General features: G+C 45.6%; 2 protein-coding genes and 1 pseudogene across 6 annotated transcripts; 2 read left to right on the plus strand and 1 right to left on the minus strand.

The window, feature by feature from the left end:
* Positions 1-806: 806 nt before the first annotated feature.
* LOC136535664 (uncharacterized) lies at positions 807-2,213 on the minus strand. The gene has a single exon (XM_066528016.1). It carries the CDS (start codon positions 1,654-1,656, stop codon positions 874-876), a length of 783 nt encoding a protein of 260 aa, XP_066384113.1. The 5' UTR covers positions 1,657-2,213; the 3' UTR covers positions 807-873.
* A 179-nt stretch (positions 2,214-2,392) lies between these two features.
* Positions 2,393-6,145, plus strand: LOC136535662 (pentatricopeptide repeat-containing protein At5g01110-like). 5 transcript variants are annotated; one of them, XM_066528012.1, is made up of 4 exons: positions 2,394-4,612; positions 4,748-4,818; positions 5,270-5,407; positions 5,501-6,144. In XM_066528012.1, exon 1 carries the CDS (start codon positions 2,551-2,553, stop codon positions 4,498-4,500), a length of 1,950 nt encoding a protein of 649 aa, XP_066384109.1. In that variant the 5' UTR covers positions 2,394-2,550; the 3' UTR covers positions 4,501-4,612; positions 4,748-4,818; positions 5,270-5,407; positions 5,501-6,144. The 5 variants fall into 5 exon arrangements, with proteins under 5 accessions (XP_066384111.1, XP_066384112.1, XP_066384109.1 ...); XM_066528013.1 differs by having other exon boundaries at positions 5,669-6,143; XM_066528014.1 differs by having other exon boundaries at positions 2,393-4,612; positions 4,711-4,818; positions 5,270-6,145.
* A 3,161-nt stretch (positions 6,146-9,306) lies between these two features.
* LOC136540605 (DNA topoisomerase 3-alpha-like) lies at positions 9,307-17,645 on the plus strand (annotated as a pseudogene).
* The last annotated feature ends 1,703 nt before the right edge of the window (positions 17,646-19,348 follow it).

The raw sequence follows: 19,348 nt of genomic DNA on the forward strand, positions 1-19,348 counted from the left end.
TGATGAATGCATTCTGGTTGCTGCTCACCATTTCATCCAGTCGAGGTGCTAGGCGAAGTGAGAGCAACTTGGAGATCAGCTTTGCAAAGCTGTGGATCATCGTGATTGGCCTGAAGTCCGATGGACAGTTTGCACCAACCTTCTTTGGTAGTAGCACGATCAGTGCATTGTTCAGGCGGTTCATGTTCCTGGTGTTCCCCAGCTCGAACGCGTGCACTGCCTCCATGAGCTCATCTCTGATGACCGGCCATGATGCTTTGTAGAAGGCTCCGGTGAAGCCGTCCGGCCCCGGCGCCCTATCGCTCGGCAGTGCCTTGCCGTCCAAACTTCTTCGGCGCTGAAATGCAGGTCCTGATCGTCCAGGTTGAGATGGTGGAACCCGAGTGTCTCAAAGTTCAGGGTTTGTCCTCCGCTTGCCGCCGAACCAAACACCCCGGCAAAGTGTTTGTGTAGCGCCAGCTCCATGTCGACTAGGAACCAAACTTTTTGGCTTTTCTTTATTTATAAGATGAGAATTCTAATATTTTTCTGCTCAATACAACGCGGCCAGTTAAGCGTGAGTATGTGACATGTGTGCCATTGACCACACTCGTTGCGTGACAGCGAATGGTAACAAAGCTAGGCTCGGAAGTACTAGTATTTTTAAGCAAATGACCAAAGCACAGATCAGTTCCCATTCCATTAAGACAAGACAACGGTGTCAATATATAATATAACAAGATGGGGTAGTACATTCACAGCCTATTTCAACAAGCACGCGATTCAAATAATTTGATGATGCGCCTTACACAAGGACGGCACTAAACTGGAAAGATGCTCAAACGCTCAGTTTTCTCTGTTCACGACACAAACAGCTCCGATCCTCCTAGGGCTTTACATGGGCACAGCGGTGGCACTGCCGCCCCAGCGCTGCTGCTGGGGTTGCACGGCGGCAGCGGTGACCTTGTGCTGCAGCTGCAGCTGCAGTTGCTGCTGCCGCTGCAGCTGCAGTTGCTGCTGCCGCTGCTGGTTCTGCTGCTCCTGCAAGACTCTGCGGATGTACGAGGCACGCCACTGCGGGTCCACGGCCTTGTTCCGGTGCATCTCCACGAACCTGGCCTCCAGCTTCTCCCCGCCCTCCTTGAGGATATCGTCCCCGATCTCGGACGCGCGGCTGATGAAGAACTCGACGATGAGGCCGTTGAACTCTCCCCATTGCTTCAGCCGCAGCACCGACCTTAGGAACGTCGCGTACCGGGCCTCGTACATGCCGGGGTCCGCCACAAGCGCGCACACGTCGATCTGGCCCTCCCGCTCCCGGCACAGCCGCAGGAACCGCTGCTCGATGGGGTGGAACGCCGCCGGGAAGTTGGGCCGCGCCCTGTCGCCCAGGTACGCGATCGCCACGCGGTCGTGCGCCAGCGCCGCCGCGTGCGGGTCCGAGAACGGCCCGATGGTGCGGCACGAGCCCCGCTCCGGGTCCACCAGCACGCTCGCCATCCACCCGTCGCCGCTCGGGCCTCGTGTCACCCCGGTGTACTGGAGACGCCGCGGGCGCGGCACGCCGCCGCCTGGTAGCTGATGCGCGGCGGGTGGTCTCCCGCCTTGGCCCTGGGCTGCAGCAGCGCCAGGACGAGGACCAGGAGCACCGAAACTCATCGTCGCCGGCGTCGTCATGCGGTGGCTTCGACTCGACGAGGACGCAGGCACAGCAGGGATTCGCGTCGGCAAGTAGTTGGCAAGTACGGTTTTGTGGTGGCAATGCGAGGCGGAGGCGGCGTACGAGCTTGCCAAATCTGTGCTCGGACCTGGGTATTTGAAGGGCTAACGCCGCTAGTTAACTGAAACCGACTAGGAATCGAATCGACTTCTGGTGAAAAACAGCGAGGGAATCGAAATCGAATCGGCCCAAACGACGCGCTCCCGACTCCGAGTTCTCTCCGCGCTCTTTACACCTGATGAAATCGGAATCGGCATCCGGCGGACTGTGGGGAAAATCCCGGGCTTCTCGGGCATCACGGTGCATGCCTGCATCCGCCCGAGCCGCACTCCTTCTTCCTCCTCCTCTGGCGCAGATCTCCTCCTTCCTCCGGCGTCGCTTCTTCCAACGTCACGAGCCCACGAACCTCCTCTCCGTTGTCACCGGCCCACCGCCGCCCTTTCTATCGTCCACGCCGGCCTGCCACCGGCCACCCGTCCTCGCCGTCTCGCCCGCCCTCCTCGCTGGCCCCCTCGCCGGCCTGCCTCCAACCTCCAACCTCCTCCACCTCCATCCATCCTCTCCGTCCTCTTGCGCCCCGGCGCGCGTGCAGACGGCAGAGGCCTCACGACCCCACGCCTGCCTCTGGATCCTCTTCTCGTCGGGAGCGGGGAGCTCGTCTGAGGAGCACAAGCGGGGAGTGTCTTCGAGCGACCGCAGGGAGCTTGTTCGGGGAGGCGGGGAGCACAAGGCAGGAATGGGGAAGTACTCCACTTGGCTCAATGATTACGTAAGCCTGAACTGAAAACGGTTTACGACACTTCCAGCCACTTCTAGCAGAGGAGAGTCCACACCACCGGTCCCCGTTGCTAATGGCGATTCCCCGTTGGCCCTGTCGCCTTCCCACGGCCGCCGCAGCCACCAAGTGGTCGGCCGGAACTCTCGCCGTAGACCTCGGCGGAATCGGCGCAAGACCCTCAACGTCCGCCCTGGCTGCCGCCGCGACGGCCGCCGCCTCCTCCGGCCGCGCCTCGGAGTGTCAGTCCCTCCTCCTCCGCATGTCGCGCCGCCGCGGCGCCTCCCGACGCGATATCGTCTCTTCCCTCCTCGCCTCGTCCCCCACCCCGCAGCCGCAGGTGTTCGACCTCCTCATCCGCACCTACACCCAGTCCCGCAAGCCCCGGGAGGCCTTCGAGGCCTTCCGCCTCCTCCTCGGCCACCGCGTCCCCGTCCCGGCCTCCGCATCCACTGCCCTCCTTGCCGCGCTGTCACGGGCCGGGTGGCCTCACCTAGCCGAGGAGGCCTACCGCCTCGTCCTCTCGTCCGACGCCGAGGTAAACGCCTACACGCTTAACATCATGGTCCACAGCTACTGTAAAAGCCTAGAGTTCGATAGGGCTGACACTGTCATCTCCGAGATGGAGAAGAGATGCGTTTTTCCGGATGTGGTTACACATAATGTGTTGATTGATGCAAGGTTCCGTGCCGGAGATGTGGATGCAGCAATTGCATTGGTTGATTCGATGGCTAATAAGGGTTTGAAGCCTGGGATTGTGACGTACAATTCGGTTTTGAAGGGGTTGTGTAAGCACAGGAGATTTGATCAGGCAAAGGAGGTGTTCAGGACAATGGACCAGTGCAGTGTTGCACCAGATGTTCGGAGTTTCAATATTTTGATCGGAGGATTTTGTAGGGTTGGGGAGGCTGAGGAGGCGGTGAAGTTTTACAAGGAGATGCAACAGCGTGGTGTTACACCAGATGTGGTGAGCTTTAGCTGCCTGATTGGGTTATTCTCAAGGAGGGGGAAGATGGACCATGCAGCGGCGTACTTGAGGGAAATGAAGGGGTTTGGTTTGGTGCCTGATGGTGTGATTTACACAATGGTCATAGGTGGGTTTTGTAGGGCTGGATCAATGTCAGAGGCTCTACGAGTTAGGGATGAGATGGTTGGCCTTGGATGTCTGCCAGATGTGGTAACATACAATACCCTGTTGAACGGGCTCTGTAAGCAGCACAGGTTGCTTGACGCAGAGGAGCTTTTGAATGAGATGAAGGAGAGAGGGGTTACACCAGATTTATGCACTTTCACAACTTTGATTCATGGGTACTGTAGGGAAGGTAATTTTGAGAAAGCATTGCAATTGTTTGACACACTGTTGCAACAGCGTTTGAGGCCAGATGTTGTGACATACAATAGCTTGATTGATGGAATGTGCAGAAAAGGTGATCTGGCCAAAGCTAATGAGCTATGGGATGATATGCATGCTCGAGAAATCTTTCCCAACCATGTTACCTACAGCATCCTAATAGACAGCCACTGTGAGAAGGGACAAGTTCAAGAAGCATTCAGTTTTCTGGATGAAATGGTCAATAAGGGCAATTTACCAAATATCATGACCTATAATTCCATCATCAAGGGTTATTGCGGATCAGGTAATGTAAAAAAGGGGCAGCAGTTTTTGCAAAAGATGAGGCAAGATAACGTATTGCCAGATCTGATTACTTTCAACACCCTGATCCATGGTTATATAAAAGAAGAAAACATGCACGGAGCTTTCAATGTGTTTAATATAATGGAGAAGGAAATGGTACGACCAGATGCTGTCACGTATAATATGGTCATAAATGGGTTTTCTGAACAAGGCAATATGCAAGAAGCTGGTCATGTTTTCAAGAAAATGGGTGCCAGTGGAACTGAACCAGATAGATATACATACATGTCTTTGATAAATGGTCATTTTACAGCTGGCAACTCAAAGGAGGCTTTCCAGCTTCATGATGAGATGATGCATAGAGGGTTCGCTCCCGATGACAAATTCTGAGGGTTGTCTGCCCTGCCCTGTTGGACATAAGGAAGAGAAATGCATGTGTTGTGTGTTTGCCAATGTCTTTGAAAATCACACCTCCGCACACTGTGAATCCGAAGCGTCGAAGGTGAGCTTGGGAAATTTTAGCATAAAGCATTGAAACATCAATTTTTGCATTTAAAGCCTTCTACTCAAATTTTGCATTTTATGCACCTGTTGTTACAGTTGCTGTCTTGCTGATCTTATATCTACACCTGAATAGTTCAGGGACAGATCCATAAGACGGGGAGATTGCTGAAACTCCATTACTTGGGAGAGACCGCGCAAAGTGTGGTAATGTCTGAGCTCCAACTATGCTGTAAAGATTCCATTTCGCAATAAGATTTTTAAGAAATAAAAACATGGTTATTGACTATATAGCTACTGTTCACCCTGCGTCTTATATTTCAATTGAACCCTTTCTTAGGAAATTACAGGACCAATGGGGTCAAGTAAACAAAAAAGTTTATGATAAGAATGTCCTTTAGTTATTTTTTCTCAATGCTAAACTGCTTTGTTACTTATACACAGCTGACCAGTGACCACACCTTCAGATATTTCTCTGCTTGATAAGCTTCATCTATTTTAGTGCAAAAAAACAGCAGCATAGGGGTTCCTACTTCCTAGCATCATACCTGATCAGGAAATGTTACATGCAGAACTGCATACTAATTTATTATGTGATGATTTCCACTACTTTGATGATCCTAAAAACTCTTAATTGAAACTATGCCTTTTTGATCAGGTACTGGTGAAATCGAGTAAGGAAATCAAATTGTAAAACCTGGAGGAAATCATGTGAGCCGACCCTAACTACTTGCTTGTGAGTTAAAGGTTTGTGAGAGCAGAGACAGTAGAAAATGGTCAATGGAATTGAAAAAAGGTATCATTATATTTCATCTGTCATATTAACAACCCTCAACTGAAGATATACAGGATGTTGTATGTACAAAACTTACAGTTGCTTTACATGCAGACTAAGCAAAACTGCTGCTAAAAAAGGAAACAAAATATGTTCCCTTCAGTCTGAGCTCCAGAGGAGTGCAAAAAGAAACATTGAATGAATGGAAAAATGAATAAAAGATAAATTAATAACTACTGTACATGTCTGAAGATTCTCATGGGTGTGGGCATCTTCCTCCAGGATTGTTGGGATCAAATGTGCAGCCAGACGCTCCAGGCATCGAGGATGTCAAGGACACCGAGCTTCCTCTTTGTTGCTGTGATTTCTCTCTCGGGACACGGGATGCAGCGATGGTGGTGGCTTGTGTTGCCAGGGCCAGGATGAGAATGAGAACCAGAGGTAGAACTTGTTTTCTTTGGAACATCGTGGTATCTTGTGAACTTCAGTGTCAAATGAGGCGCGAAACTAGGACTCGAGGCTATATATTGAGTTTATGGTTTCCGTGTTGGTTTCCTTGGCGGTCAAGGTTTTGACGCGTTAACAGTTCTGCCATGTGGAGTATTCGCAAGGTTGACCGCTGTATACAGAGTCGCTCAACTCGTCGTGAACAAGTTCACAGAAGGATCTCAGTTGCTCAAGCACAATGTATTTCAGAAGTAGAAATAAGATCATTGATTACTGTGTTGCAATTTTTTTCCTTTGAAAAAATCCACAGCAATTCCACCAAACTTCTGCATCAGTTCTATCGACTTTCATTCGAACATCCCTGATGCGTGCCTCGCAAGGTTCTACAAATGTCAACCTCCTTATTTCGTCGTAGATTCCGTGTGAAGCCTGCCAAATTCGATCCACTGACACCGCGTATCCGCGGTTACGGGGCCTTTTTTTTGGGACGTGGACTACGTTCGTGATTTGAGCTTTTGCCTAGGTCATCAGCATCATTGCTTCGGTTGCACTAGCACCTTCGGCGTGAGAAATCAAAAAGTAAAAGGTCCCCTTTACATTCCTTCGTGACCTGATTTTTCTCCTCAAAACTTCAAAATAAGACATCTTAGAATGTATTTGATTTGAGGGTAAAATAGATTAGGATAGTTCCATTCTAGTTTTTCTTGAATTGAGATGGTTCCATCTGGTGCGTGCTTAAACAGATTGTGGTGAATAGTTCCTGCCTAGTCCATCGTGACTCACTTGCCTGCTTCATCACGCCGCCCTCTTCCACCCACATCGCACTACCAATGCCTGCCTTACCCTGCTCGTGCGAGGCGATGAACCGGGGATGGGGAGGAATGGGGCACGCACCGCCGCATGGTCTGTCCTCCATGATGGAGAACCAAGAGGACGCGCAAGAAACTGAGAGAAATGACGTGAGAGAGGGATGAGTTTGTCCTACATTTTCTAGGTGCCACATGTTCCGAATGTAGAGACGACGGACATCGGAGGTACGGACTAGCGGCGGCGCGTTGAGGCCGCGTTGTGCAGCTTGGCGGCAGTGGGGCGCGGCGACTGGTGGCGTCGGTGGCCGCTGGCGGAGTTGGGCAGCAGCGACGCTGACGCTGCCTTGCTGCCCTGGACTTCGGCGGCCTGGGGCCTGACTCGCGGCTTCGGCCTTGTGTAGCGCTCTGTTGGCAAGGTAGGGCGGCAAGTCACGCTTGGCAATGGCGGCAACGAGGTCCATGCAGGGGTGGGGGCTTTGGCGAAAGCTTTGCCCTTCTTTGGGCTGATGATGGCGACGCCTCCGGGCGCCGTTTACTTCTTTGGAAGCGTCCATCGATCTGCTCTCTCCCCTTGCATGGCACTTTCTTTCTAAGTGTAAAACCTTACCTTATGTTTAGGCGACGGCGGTGCCTGTGGCGTCGTTCCCTTCGTTGGAGGCGTTGCTAGGAAGCTCTTGCTATGCTAGGCGTGGCGGTTGCCGATAAGGTGGAGACCTAGTTGAGGATTCGGGGTCTAGTGTCAATGGCGTCGGAAGGTGACCAGAAAGAGGACGTTCCCACAACGATTGGAGGGCTTGGCATCTGCTTGGTGGAGGGCGACGGTCTTGGAGATCCTGCGCTAGTTGCGACCACGAAGATGGCGAGGAGGCTGGCGTGGGTGGCACCCACAAAGTTGGCGAGGAGGCCGGCGTGGGAGGTGTTGGCCAGCAGTGCGTTGCCGAGGTGACATGCGTGGTTTGACGGCGGGTGGTCCCACTCAGCGGCGGCCGTTTCGGCGCAAGGAGGTTCTCTGACTGGCAGCTGGAGGATCCTTGTGGCACTTCTATTTTCGATGAGGCAGCTAGGTTGCTGGAGCTGCAGTGTACGCGCCTAGATCGCGGTGGACGAGATCGACTTGGTGAGCGCCAGAGGCAGCTGCTCATGCATTGGTTTGGCAGCTTGCAGCGGACTATGGTGGCTAGCCCTGCTTGGCGGTGGGTAGTCCGGTGTGGTACATCGTCTTGACAGGCGGCGCAAAATGGATCTGATTTGCGGGAGGGCTACGTGGCTTGCAGCGATCTACGATGGCTAGCCTTGCTTGGCAGTAGGCGAGCTCAGTGTGGGTCATCGTCGGTGATGACAGCGCAAACGGTGATGACGACATTTTTGTCTTGACGTCCTTGTCATCCGGGGTTTTGGTGGTGCAGTATGGTGACCGGTTGGTGGGTTGGAGTTGGTGGTGGTTCTTTTTTCTGAGTTGTGCTTCAGCTTTGTGCGGTTTGTGTCGATGTCCCAATTCGACCGACTAGAGTTGTTTTTTTCTTTTTTATTGAGTTTGTTTTCTGAGTTGTGCTTCGGTTTTTTTCTTTTTAATATAATCGACAGCTCTCTTGTCTGATTCATTAAAAAAATATTCTTATATAGGGATGACTTCGTGTCACCTATCTCTAACAAAACACTTGTCCTTGTCCGGTCCTTTAACCAAACATAACACTTGTCCTTTTCCTGCTCTTTAACCAAACATAACCTTAAACTAAACTCTTGGAACTTTTCGAATTACCTCTCCACCTTTGGATCGAAGTGGTTTTGAAAGTAGTTCCATCCTTTTTTTACTTTAGAACTGGTAGATACTTGATTAGATTTTAAACAACACAAGTTGTTTCTAAATTTATAAAATTTCAATAAAAATCCTAGAGATGGATTCAGACACGACAAAGCCAAACAAACTATTTAGAGCTTGTGACATATCTCTAAAAACTTTCAAGAATTAGATTTAGCACTAACAAAAATGGAAAAAATATCCGAAGTTATTTAAAATTCTAAAACATTCGAATCAGTATCTAACTGTGTTTTATAAAAACTTTCCATGACAAAATATGAGATGCAAGCAGTATGGATATGACATACATTAATGCTGAATGTATTCATGTTGATTGCATCTTATATTTTTATCATGCAAAATTTAAAGATGTATTTAAACATCAATTAGAATGTTTGGGATTTTCTTTAGATTTTTCTGGATATATTTTTGCTATTTTACTAGAGCTAAATCAAAATTAGCCGGTCTTCTAATCGTTTTCGAAATTTCTACATGGGCCGTTAAATTTCAAAGCCCAGCCCACTCATATATGTGGAGAGAGGCGAATGGGTCTGTGGTCCAATGATGGGGCTGTCTCAGACATTATCCATCGAGATTCAAACTTTAGTGATCGCACCTTTTCTCGATTTTTTTCAGAAAATTTTAGAGTACACACGTGCGTATTCAATGGTACTGCACGTTGACATGCCTCCCAATATCTTTTTTTGCACGTGTACAAACACGCATGCATATGGTGTGCATGTAGAGCGTGTGAATTGTACCGGTAAAAAACGTAGAGAGAGACTGCGCGTAAGCGACCCCGCTTCGCCAAACTGGAATTTTCAAAACCATTCCAAAACCTCCCGCCCCTACCGGTTCCCCGTTTCCCCACCCCTCACCCCGCAGCGCCACCCCCCTCTCCCGATGCAGCCCGGCGGCGGCGGCGCGATCCTCGTGCTGAACGTGGCGGAGAAGCCGTCGGTGGCGAAGGCCGTGGTGGAGATCCTGTCGCACCGCTCAATGCAGTCGCGGGCGGGCCGGTCCCAGTACAACCGCATCTTCGAGTTCAACTACGCCATCAACGGCCGCTCCTGCCACATGCTCGTCACTTCCGTCACGGGCCATCTCATGGAGCTCGAATTCGATGACCGCTTCCGCCGCTGGCACTCTTGCGACCCCGCCGAGCTCTTCCACGCCCCCGTCCGCAAGTCCGTGCTCCAGGTATGCTGCTCGTTCTCTCCGTTCCGCAGGAGCATTTCGCCGAAGAGATGGTGGGCGCGTCTCTGAGGCCTGCGTAAGGCGGTTCGGGTTTGATTGGTTGGTGCGTGGGTTCCTATCGGTTGTGATGATATTTTACATGGTCGGCATCTATACTATTGTTGTGCACTTGTGCTTCGCACTAATGGGTGTGCTGGTGTGGGAATCCCACTGAACAGTGGGCGTGTGTTTCGCTGTGTACAATATAGTGTGCCTGGCGCACTGGGCTGTTTGGTTGGCCTTCAGGCAGCGTTTTGCCTGGCGCAAGCAGTGCCCTGAGGCGTCCGATTTCGGATGTTTGGAGCTACCATGGCTGCCAGGCCATGGGCAGCAACTTGCCTGTCAGGCCTCCAAGCAAACGAGCCCTAAATGATCTCTGATATTTGGAGTCGTTGTCCCATTAGGAGAGGGACACTTAGGGGCCGTTTGCTTGGTGGTTGCCTGGCAGCTTGCCCACCAGGCATGCACCCCAGCCCTAGGCATCCAATATCGGGCACCTGGGAATGCATTCTGTGCCAGGCAAAGCTGCCTGGATCACAAGCAAATAGGCTCTTAAATGCTAAACTTGTAATTGCAGGCATATCATGACGGTTGCATGAAAAGTGCAGATCAGCCCATTTGGCAATCAATCATCTGGCTTTGTTTAAACCAGTTACATAGAGATCAAAGTTTATTGAACACAATCATTTGATATGCAGTCCTTGCAGGGTTTTAGTCTAGAATGATATCCTCGTAACTAGCAACAACTGCACTGCATGCAGATAAATATTTATGCTAACAAGGAGAAAAACAACTGGATGCTTTAGGTTAAATGATTTGCATCATTCATGTAATTAATAGCATAGTTGGCCACCTCCACCAATATGTTGCCATGGATTCGATGCTAACATAATGCTTGCTTGGTGTTCTTCATGATGACACAAACAGTCATTTTAGTACTTCTTTCTTGTAAAATCCTCTCTCCCTGTATGGATGAATCTGTTCATGAACATGCAATCATGAGTTGACTGGCATGTTCAATTGTCTATCTTCGGCTGTGATGTTTTGCATATATTGAGATTATTTTCTCATAGATAAAGATTGTGGCATGAACTTCATGGATGTTATTGCAGTTGAGAACTATTCTTGAATTGGTCCCTTCAATATGCAGGACAAGCAGCCCATAAAACAAACTTTGGAAGAAGAAGCTAGGAGATGCCAGTGGCTGGTGCTATGGCTTGATTGTGATAGAGAGGGTGAGAACATAGCATATGAAGTGATCAAGGTTTGTACAGGTGCGAACAGGCATCTTAACATTTGGAGGGCTCGCTTCTCAGCTTTGATTGGCAGGTATTGATTTTTCCGGATGGTGATGGTCTCTTTCCCTCTACCTATTACAAGGATTTTCTAAAAATATTATGAAACTGCAGGGAAATACATGAATCTGTGCAACATCTTGGCAGGCCCAACAAGCTCTTTGTGGATGCTGTGGATGCAAGACAGGTAATTTGAGTTGTCACTGGATTTTAATATTGCTGCTGATGTTTCACATACTTGAATCACAACTTTCTACTATGAACCAATGTAAAATGCTCCGGTTCTCTATCAGATTCAGCTCCATGAAGATCTTTTTACTGCATGTTTCCTCTAATACCTGTAGCTTGATGATCCAATCAAATAAATCTAAAAGCAGCAGATTTGCTAGTATATTTCTCTTGCCAATTTTGTTGTGTCAAATGTATGAGCATTTGCCTGTTTATTCTTACTTTCTTGATAAGCTAAGATAAATAATAAGAAACTCTGTACAGGAAATTGACATAAGGTTTCAAACAATGTTGTTAAAAGATGCATTTGTAATTGATGTGACTGGGGATGACAGGAATTTGGTTCTGAGCTATGGTCCTTGTCAGGTACTTCACTTATCAAAGCTACTGCACGTATGCTGATTTCCATCTTGTCTAAAATTTTCTTATTCATTGCAGTTTCCAACTCTAGGATTCATTGTTGAGCGTTTCTGGGAGATTCAAGCTCATGAACCTGAAGAGTTCTGGACAATAAATTGTACTTATACTTCAGATGAAGGCACTGCATCTTTTGGTTGGATGTAAGATGCCCTTTAGAAGTTCTTCTGACATTTTCTTTATGGAAGTCATGTGACCTTTTCTTGTTCTTGGCAGACGTGGTCATTTGTTTGATTATTCATGTGCTATTAGTATCTATGAAATGTGTGTTTCAGAACCAATGGCAACAGTGAGTGCTTTCTGATCTATTCTGTTAACATCAATCAATAGTTTGAAATTCAAACGTCTTTGTTAACAATGGATCAGTAGTAACACTTTTTATTTGTTTTGTTTTGTTCATTGCAGGTACAAAATGTTAGGAATCAAGAGAAACTAAAATACCCCCCATATCCACTAAGTACAGTGGAGCTTCAGAAACGTGCTTCTAGGTACTTTAGAATGAGTTCAGAGCACACAATGAAGGTCTAAAAATATCTTTTCTTATTGTTTTAATTTCCCTTCCAGTTCCAGTATCTAATAATGGACATACCTTAGTAGCTTGATTATTTGCTTGTTTTTTGTTTGGTGGTATCTTCCCTTTCAACACCAGGTGGCTGAAGAACTTCATCAAGCTGGATTCATTAGTTATCCGAGGACAGAAACTGATAACTTCTCCCCAAACACTGACCTGCATGTTAGTATTGGATTTTACTACTTTGACTTGTTTCACATTCTTTCCTTTTGTTTTCTTGACGATTTTGCTTACAGTTAACAGTTTTTTGTTTACACCTGTAACCTTGCTTGACAATTGACATCGGTAAACAATATGCCAATACTAGTTTGTTTGAAAAGTTATAAGAAATATGTTCTCAGACAGTTGGTCTACAGAAGCATGTAAGATCTTATTTTTTGACTTTTTTTATCAGTCACAGCAACATGTTTCTCCTGGTTGTTCCCATCACATTAAGACAATGGATTATTAGTCATTCATTGATGAAATCCCACTGAGTAAATTGTAAACATGCACTCCATACTGTCTGTGTCATACTCACAATGATTACACTTATTCACCTTTCCTTATTTATTTTTTCTCGATTTGTTGCTCTTGCTGCATCCTTTTCCCTTTTAACTGTATGTCTATCCTTGACCTAGGCAATTGTACATGAACAAGTGAATCATCCAGTTTGGGGAGCATATGCTCAGTGACTTCTAAATCCTGAAGCAAGACTTTGGAGAAATCCCAGTAATGGTGGTCATGATGATAATGCACATCCTCCTATTCATCCAACCAAATTTTCAGAAGGTGAAAGAAACTGGAGCCCAGACCACACTGTATGTTGTGTTTCTGAATAACTGAGAAATCAAGTGCTTTTTCAAGTGTTTATAAACTTTCCTATACAACTCTAATGAAGTTTTATTTATCTTATTATATCTGGTGTCCAGAGATTGTTTGAGCTTGTTGTCCGACATTTCCTTGCATGCTGCTCTCAACCGGCTGTTGGAGCTGAAACAACTGTGGAAATTGACATAGCCGGCGAACAGTTTAATGCATCAGGGCGTGTTATACTTGCTGTGAGTATCCTGTTTTGTTGCTTCCCTTTAATTGGCCACCAATACTATCAATACTTCAAGCAAACATATTCCTTCAGTTTATCTGGTGCTACTTGTCCTATGACCTAGGATCTGTTGAAAAATTACGTCTGCCATTATTTGATACATTTGTAGAGTACAAGTAGGTTAAAATATGTAACCAGCAAGGTCTAATGAGGCTAGTTAGTACACAGATGTAGCATTAGCAAATTTCCTTACACTATAAGGCCTGAATAGTTGTTTCTTTATGAGCATGAAGCTGGGAAACCCCTTGAAGAACTCTGTTTTTGCCAATTTTGCTATACAAAGTTACACTAATATTTATTCAAAATGGAAAAGAAAAGGGGGGGGGGGGGGGGGGGGGGGGGGGGAGAATTTATACAAAATGTGAATTGGACAAGTAACATACTAACATGCATGTCCTCTTTTTGGTTTTGCCAAAAAGGTAGTTTAGTGACAAAAAATTGCTAGTGTTAGTGTGTTTATCTGAAAGTGCCTTCATTTGAATATACAGCTTTAACTGATCCGCTGTGAGAAGGGTCAAAGTTCAATTATTCAATTGTGCTGGGTCAATTATAACTGATATCTTTGAATGGGCTGAGTATTTTGGTAATAAATGCGTGATACACAATTGTTGCTTCCTTATATTTGGTAGTATTATGTACTCCCTCCTTTCCAAATTATAACTTATATGTCCTTCTCTAGATACATAGTAAAAGTTATGTATCTAAACATAGGATATAACTAGATGCATAGCAAAAGCTACGCAATTAGAAAAGTCAGAATGACTTATAATTTGGAATAGAGGGAGTATTTAACAAGTTTATTAGCAGAGCAGTTAACCGTGGATACAGGGAAAAACTTGTTGTATAAGGAACCTCAGCAAGTGGCCTTTTTTTCACTTTCATATATTATTTATGTCTTGTCACCACAATTCCTGTTGATAATAAGATACTTTCATTAGCTGCTTCACCTGGATCTGGCAATTGATCTTCTTTCAAAGAAATGTTTTCTTCTTCTGTAGAAAAATTATCTGGATGTTTATCGCTTTGACTCATGGGGTGGAACATTACTTCCAACATACAACATTGGGCAGCAGGTTTGCCGTAGTTATATTTCATACTCCACATATTCTTTGGTTAAGTCATTTTTTCTTACTAAGATTATATTGTGCATGATGGTTAACAAAAACTGGTTAAAGACTGCAGATAAATTCATAATATGGCCTTTTCTCTGTATTAATAAGTTAATATTACTAATGATGCATATGTAAAAATATGCAATATGTGCAGCAGAATTCGTTGCAATATGTATGTAGTTGCTCAATATTAGTTGGGTCAGTTGCCTGATTTATCTTAGAGAATGACATTGATACCCAACTTTTTGTATCCTTTATTAATCAAATACAAAACTAACTTAACCTATCAAATTCAAAATCATGCAGTTTGTTCCGACAACTTTAACACTTGATTCTGGAGTGACTCGGCCACCCCCTCTTCTTGCTGAAGCTGACCTTAGCTGTATGGATAAAGTACAAAAAAAATCCTTCTTTTAACCCATGATATATTCTTTTTTGTGCAATAACTTCGTGTTCAGAATTGGTGGATTGTGCCACATAATGCATCTACATATCCATAATTTAAAATCATGCAGATTTGACATTTTCTTATTCTATTTCCAGGCAGGAATTGGCACTGATGCAACCATGCATGATCACATAAAGAAGTTGCTTGACCGTTGTTATGCAACCAAAGATGAAAACACACGTTTCTCCCCGACAAAACTTGGATGTTATTCCAAAAGGCTATCTATCGGTAACCTATAATACATTTGCATGTAGATCTCACATAACTATCCTATCTGATCTTTGATCTTTCTTTTTTCAACGACAGTCTCCACTATGGAATGCTTGGTTCTTGAAAAAATTATGCTAAAAAAAGAATAAACACAGATCTGCATTCTTGTTTTGGCTAGCATACTGTAGCATATTATCCAGATCACTAGATCCATGCATGCCTTCGTTAAATACTTAAATCCACTGTTTTTGTGCGGAAAGTAATCTTATCCTTATGAAAGTTCTAATATTTGATGTCCAAAAGCAAACTTTTACATTTTTTGCTTATGTAAGAGATGCAACTTTTCATGCTATACTTGAACACGTTAATCGAATTCAGGTTAATGACGTTTCTTCTGTTTTCCCCTTTTTCTTATTGATATAGCTTCTGATATTTCTAATTTCTGATAATCCACTTTGTTGCCAATTCGCAAATCGCATTAACAGTGAGCTAGAGCCTATGGCTTAGAAGTGAGAACGTGATTACTTAATCCAATTTACATAAGCTTAATTATTTCAATTCATGAGTAATATGGCCAACTTTTGAGTGCATTTGTCTTCTTGAAACATAACCTCTTTTCTTTTTTAATAATGACACAAACTTCTGATTTTGGGAAAAATGTAGGGTGAGGCATTGGTGATGGGTTATGATGAGATGGGGCGAGTTGACTCTTAAAGTTGCTGCACTTACTGAATCTATAAAGGATGGTACGGTTGCTTTGCTCAAACACTACTTTTTAGGTATGAGCTTTGGAAGCCTTATTTAAGATCAATGATGGAAGCTGATATGAAATCAGTTAGCATGGGTACTAAGAGTAAATCAGAAGTACTTGAGAGTTGTTTGCAGCAGATGAAGGCCTGTTTTCTTGATGTAAGTTGTAAATATCTTGTATTTCATGATACATACACAGACTATTGTAACATTAAAACCATAGCAAAAGAAGCAAAGCAATGACATCGCGACTATTATATTAGCTACATTTCTGAATTTGTATACTGTAATTTGACCCTATGGTGGTCATTGGTGGCTTGGTGCTACACAGGGGTGAACACAGCAAAACTCCTTGATGCTATGGGGACATTCTTTGCAAGGTGTTTGATTGGATTCATAAGTGATTCTTTACTTTGTATGACTTCCTACCTTGAACTTGCCCTTTTCTTTTGTAGGTCTAATAGGCCTATAAATGAAACTCAAAATCCGGTAGAGGTTGTGAGGCCTTGTGGTGCATGCAATGGATCTGAAATGGTGCTTAAGCGAAGGGCGGTAAGTTGTCTCCTTGTGACACTTTTCTTTGTTTTTTTTCCTAGACAAACTGGCATTACTCTATATAAATTCTTGAACTATTCTTCTTTTCTGTCAGACTGGAGAATTTATGGTTGGGTGCCGAAGTTATCCACAAGTGAGTAACATGGTCTTTTGATAGAACTAAATTACCTTTTTATGCCGGAAAATGGAATGTAGAACTAAAGTCACTGACATGTTATTTGAATTTCTGCAACGAGTTTGACATTAATAGCCGTGTTGAATTTTCAGTGTAGAAACGTGGTATGGCTCCCAGGATCTCTTTCAGAAGCGGCTGTAACTAATCAAGTTTGTCCTATCTGTGCACCAGGTCATCTTTAGAGTCCCATTTGTTGACCCTGATTTATGTTGGTTATTGTTTAGTTTTTTCATTTGCCATTCCGCTTAAATGGTATGGCAACTCTACCACACCTACAGGCCCTGTTTACAAGATTCAATTCAAGTTCCGTCGGAGGGATATTCCACCAAATTTCGATGTTGATCACCTAGGTAAACTGTCCTAAATGCATTGTCCAGACTCCAGACACAATTTTATTATTTTTTCTTTACGGTTAGATCTATCGGTTTTCTATGCTGTGTGGTTTTATTTGGGAGTACTGTTGTTAACTCCATCCATGTGCTTATAGCCGATTTGGTGATAGGTTGTGTTGGTGGATGCATGACATCCTCAAAGAGCTTATGGAGATAAGTAGGTTTGGAAGTCGTAGCCAGGCTGCGACACCAAGTTTCTGTTGAATCTCTGCTCTCTGATTGATATATGGGCTCATCTTTTTTATTGCTCTAAATGCAATACTACTAAAACAACCGGTGTAATTTTCATTCTAAAATATTAATTTACTTTTATGACCATATTACTTCACAGCAAGAGGACCAACCCCAAATGGTGTGGGTCAGGGGGCTCCAAGGCAGGATTTACATACTAATTTTCGTAAGGCGCTGCAGAAGTAGCAGGCGCATGGTGCAGCAGGCGCTGCAGAAGCAACAGGCGCATGGTGCAGATGGCACAACAACACACGGCAGGTGCAACAACATGTGAGGGCGTCTGCGCGCGTACTTCCGAACATCCGGGCGCTAGCTGGTCCCTATTAGGAAATATCTGGATTGCCATAGGGTTCAGGTATCTGTGTTGGCTAGTCGCTGCTGGATACGCAAACTCCCCCTCATTGTATCTTTTTAATTTATATAGATAGAAATAAAGAACTGGACGGAAAAATACCATCCAATAGTCTTTTTAATTGGATCTCTAAATATAGATATCTTTTGTTTTTGAACTTCTCACTAGTTAAAGATAGAGAACGAGAATGCCATTTTAGAGTGTGCTGAAAGGATCAAGATACCCAAGAGAAAGGGTGAATTGGGATAATTCTAAAATTCTTTGTAATAATTAAACCATACACTTAGCGTACTTCACCTCTTGTGTCTAGAATGTGTTCTTATTGTTCTAACGCACAAAAGTTTTGCACCTTAAGTTTTAATCCGACTTTAGCATGACAATTATAAGAATGTAAAGACAAGAAATGAATTGCTTAAATGTAAATGCTTAAAGTAAAGAGAGGAGAAGGAACGCGGCGATGTTTTGCTGAGGTATCGGAGAGTCGTTACTCCCCATTAGTCCTCGTTGGAGCACCCGCGCAAGGGTGTAGTTCCCTCTTGATCCGCGCAAGGATCAAGTGCTCTCTATGGGCTGATTCTTCGACACTCCGTCACGGTGAATCGCCCACAACCGTCCACAACTTGAGTTGGGTCATCCACAAGCTTCGTTGGATGATCACCAAATTCTCAATCACCACCGAGCCATCTAGGTGATGGCGATTATCAAGAGTAACAAGCACAAACTCTCACTTGATCACGACAAGCCTAATGAGAAGGGTGGTGTCGGTACAGAAAGTGATCAACTAGTAAATATTTGTAGTTTTACTGCACGTTGTGATCGGAGGTGGTCTAGCACTCAATGACACATGATTTATATTGGTTCAGGCAACGTGCCCTACGTCCAGTGTGGGTTGGTCGGTGACTTTATTCCCGAGCCTAGGTGCTCGAAGTCTGTAGTGAGGTTACAAACGAGAGAGAGAGACGGGGTGTCTGGTCGGTCCGGTCGGAAGGGCCGAGATCGACAGGAGCTATGCTATGAACGAAGTGTCCTAGCGTATGCTTGAGGGGTTGCGAGCTATCGATCTAATGAACCTGAACTTGAAGAAGTCGACTTGGGTTAACTGTCTGTGTTTGGAGGGAGCACATCCCCTTTTATAGAAGAAGGGGATGGCTTTACAAGTGAAAGGGAGAGAGAGTACGGACGTTTCTAAGCCTTGTTGCCCACGCCGACGGGGATAGGATAATGGTGGGCGCCTGCAATACTGTTGATGTCACTGTAGAATGTTAGGTATATGTGGGAGGTTGAGCTGCTTTCTTCAAGACTGGAGGATGTCGGTACCTGCAATAAATGTTGTCTTGCCGACTGGAGGCATGGCTTTACCACGTTCACCTGGTACGGTGAATTCCAGCGCCCATAATACTGTTGATGCCCAGAGGCACAAGGGAGGTCTTACCGTACGGGTGTTTTGACCGACGCCTACAATACTGTAGAGATAAATGTCGGTGCCTACAATACTGTTTGTGGCAGGGTGGTTGTAAAGTACTGTTCCGTAGGGTATGGTCCCGGGTACCGTGGTTTTACTTGCGAGCCCTGTCTTGCCTTCCTTCATTCGTATTCTGGTTCTTTCCGAGCGGGCGTCCCTAGTCGGATGGTCCCCAGTCGGTTCTGGCGCGCCAGTCGGAGAATAGCGATGGACAGGGTTTTCTATGAACCCTGGTCGAAGACATGGGGTCGGAGTCGGAGGCGGTCCTCGGGTCAGGCTTTCCGAGCGGAGGCCGTGTGAAGGCGGCTGGGGCCTGACGCTAGCGCTCCGATCGAAGAGGCCGTTCGGAGTTGGCATGAGCCTGAGCTAGTGCTCCGATCAGAAAGATGA

Source organism: Miscanthus floridulus, chromosome 2, assembly GCF_019320115.1.
Source record: "Miscanthus floridulus cultivar M001 chromosome 2, ASM1932011v1, whole genome shotgun sequence".
In the NCBI taxonomy this organism is placed as follows: Eukaryota; Viridiplantae; Streptophyta; class Magnoliopsida; order Poales; family Poaceae; genus Miscanthus; species Miscanthus floridulus.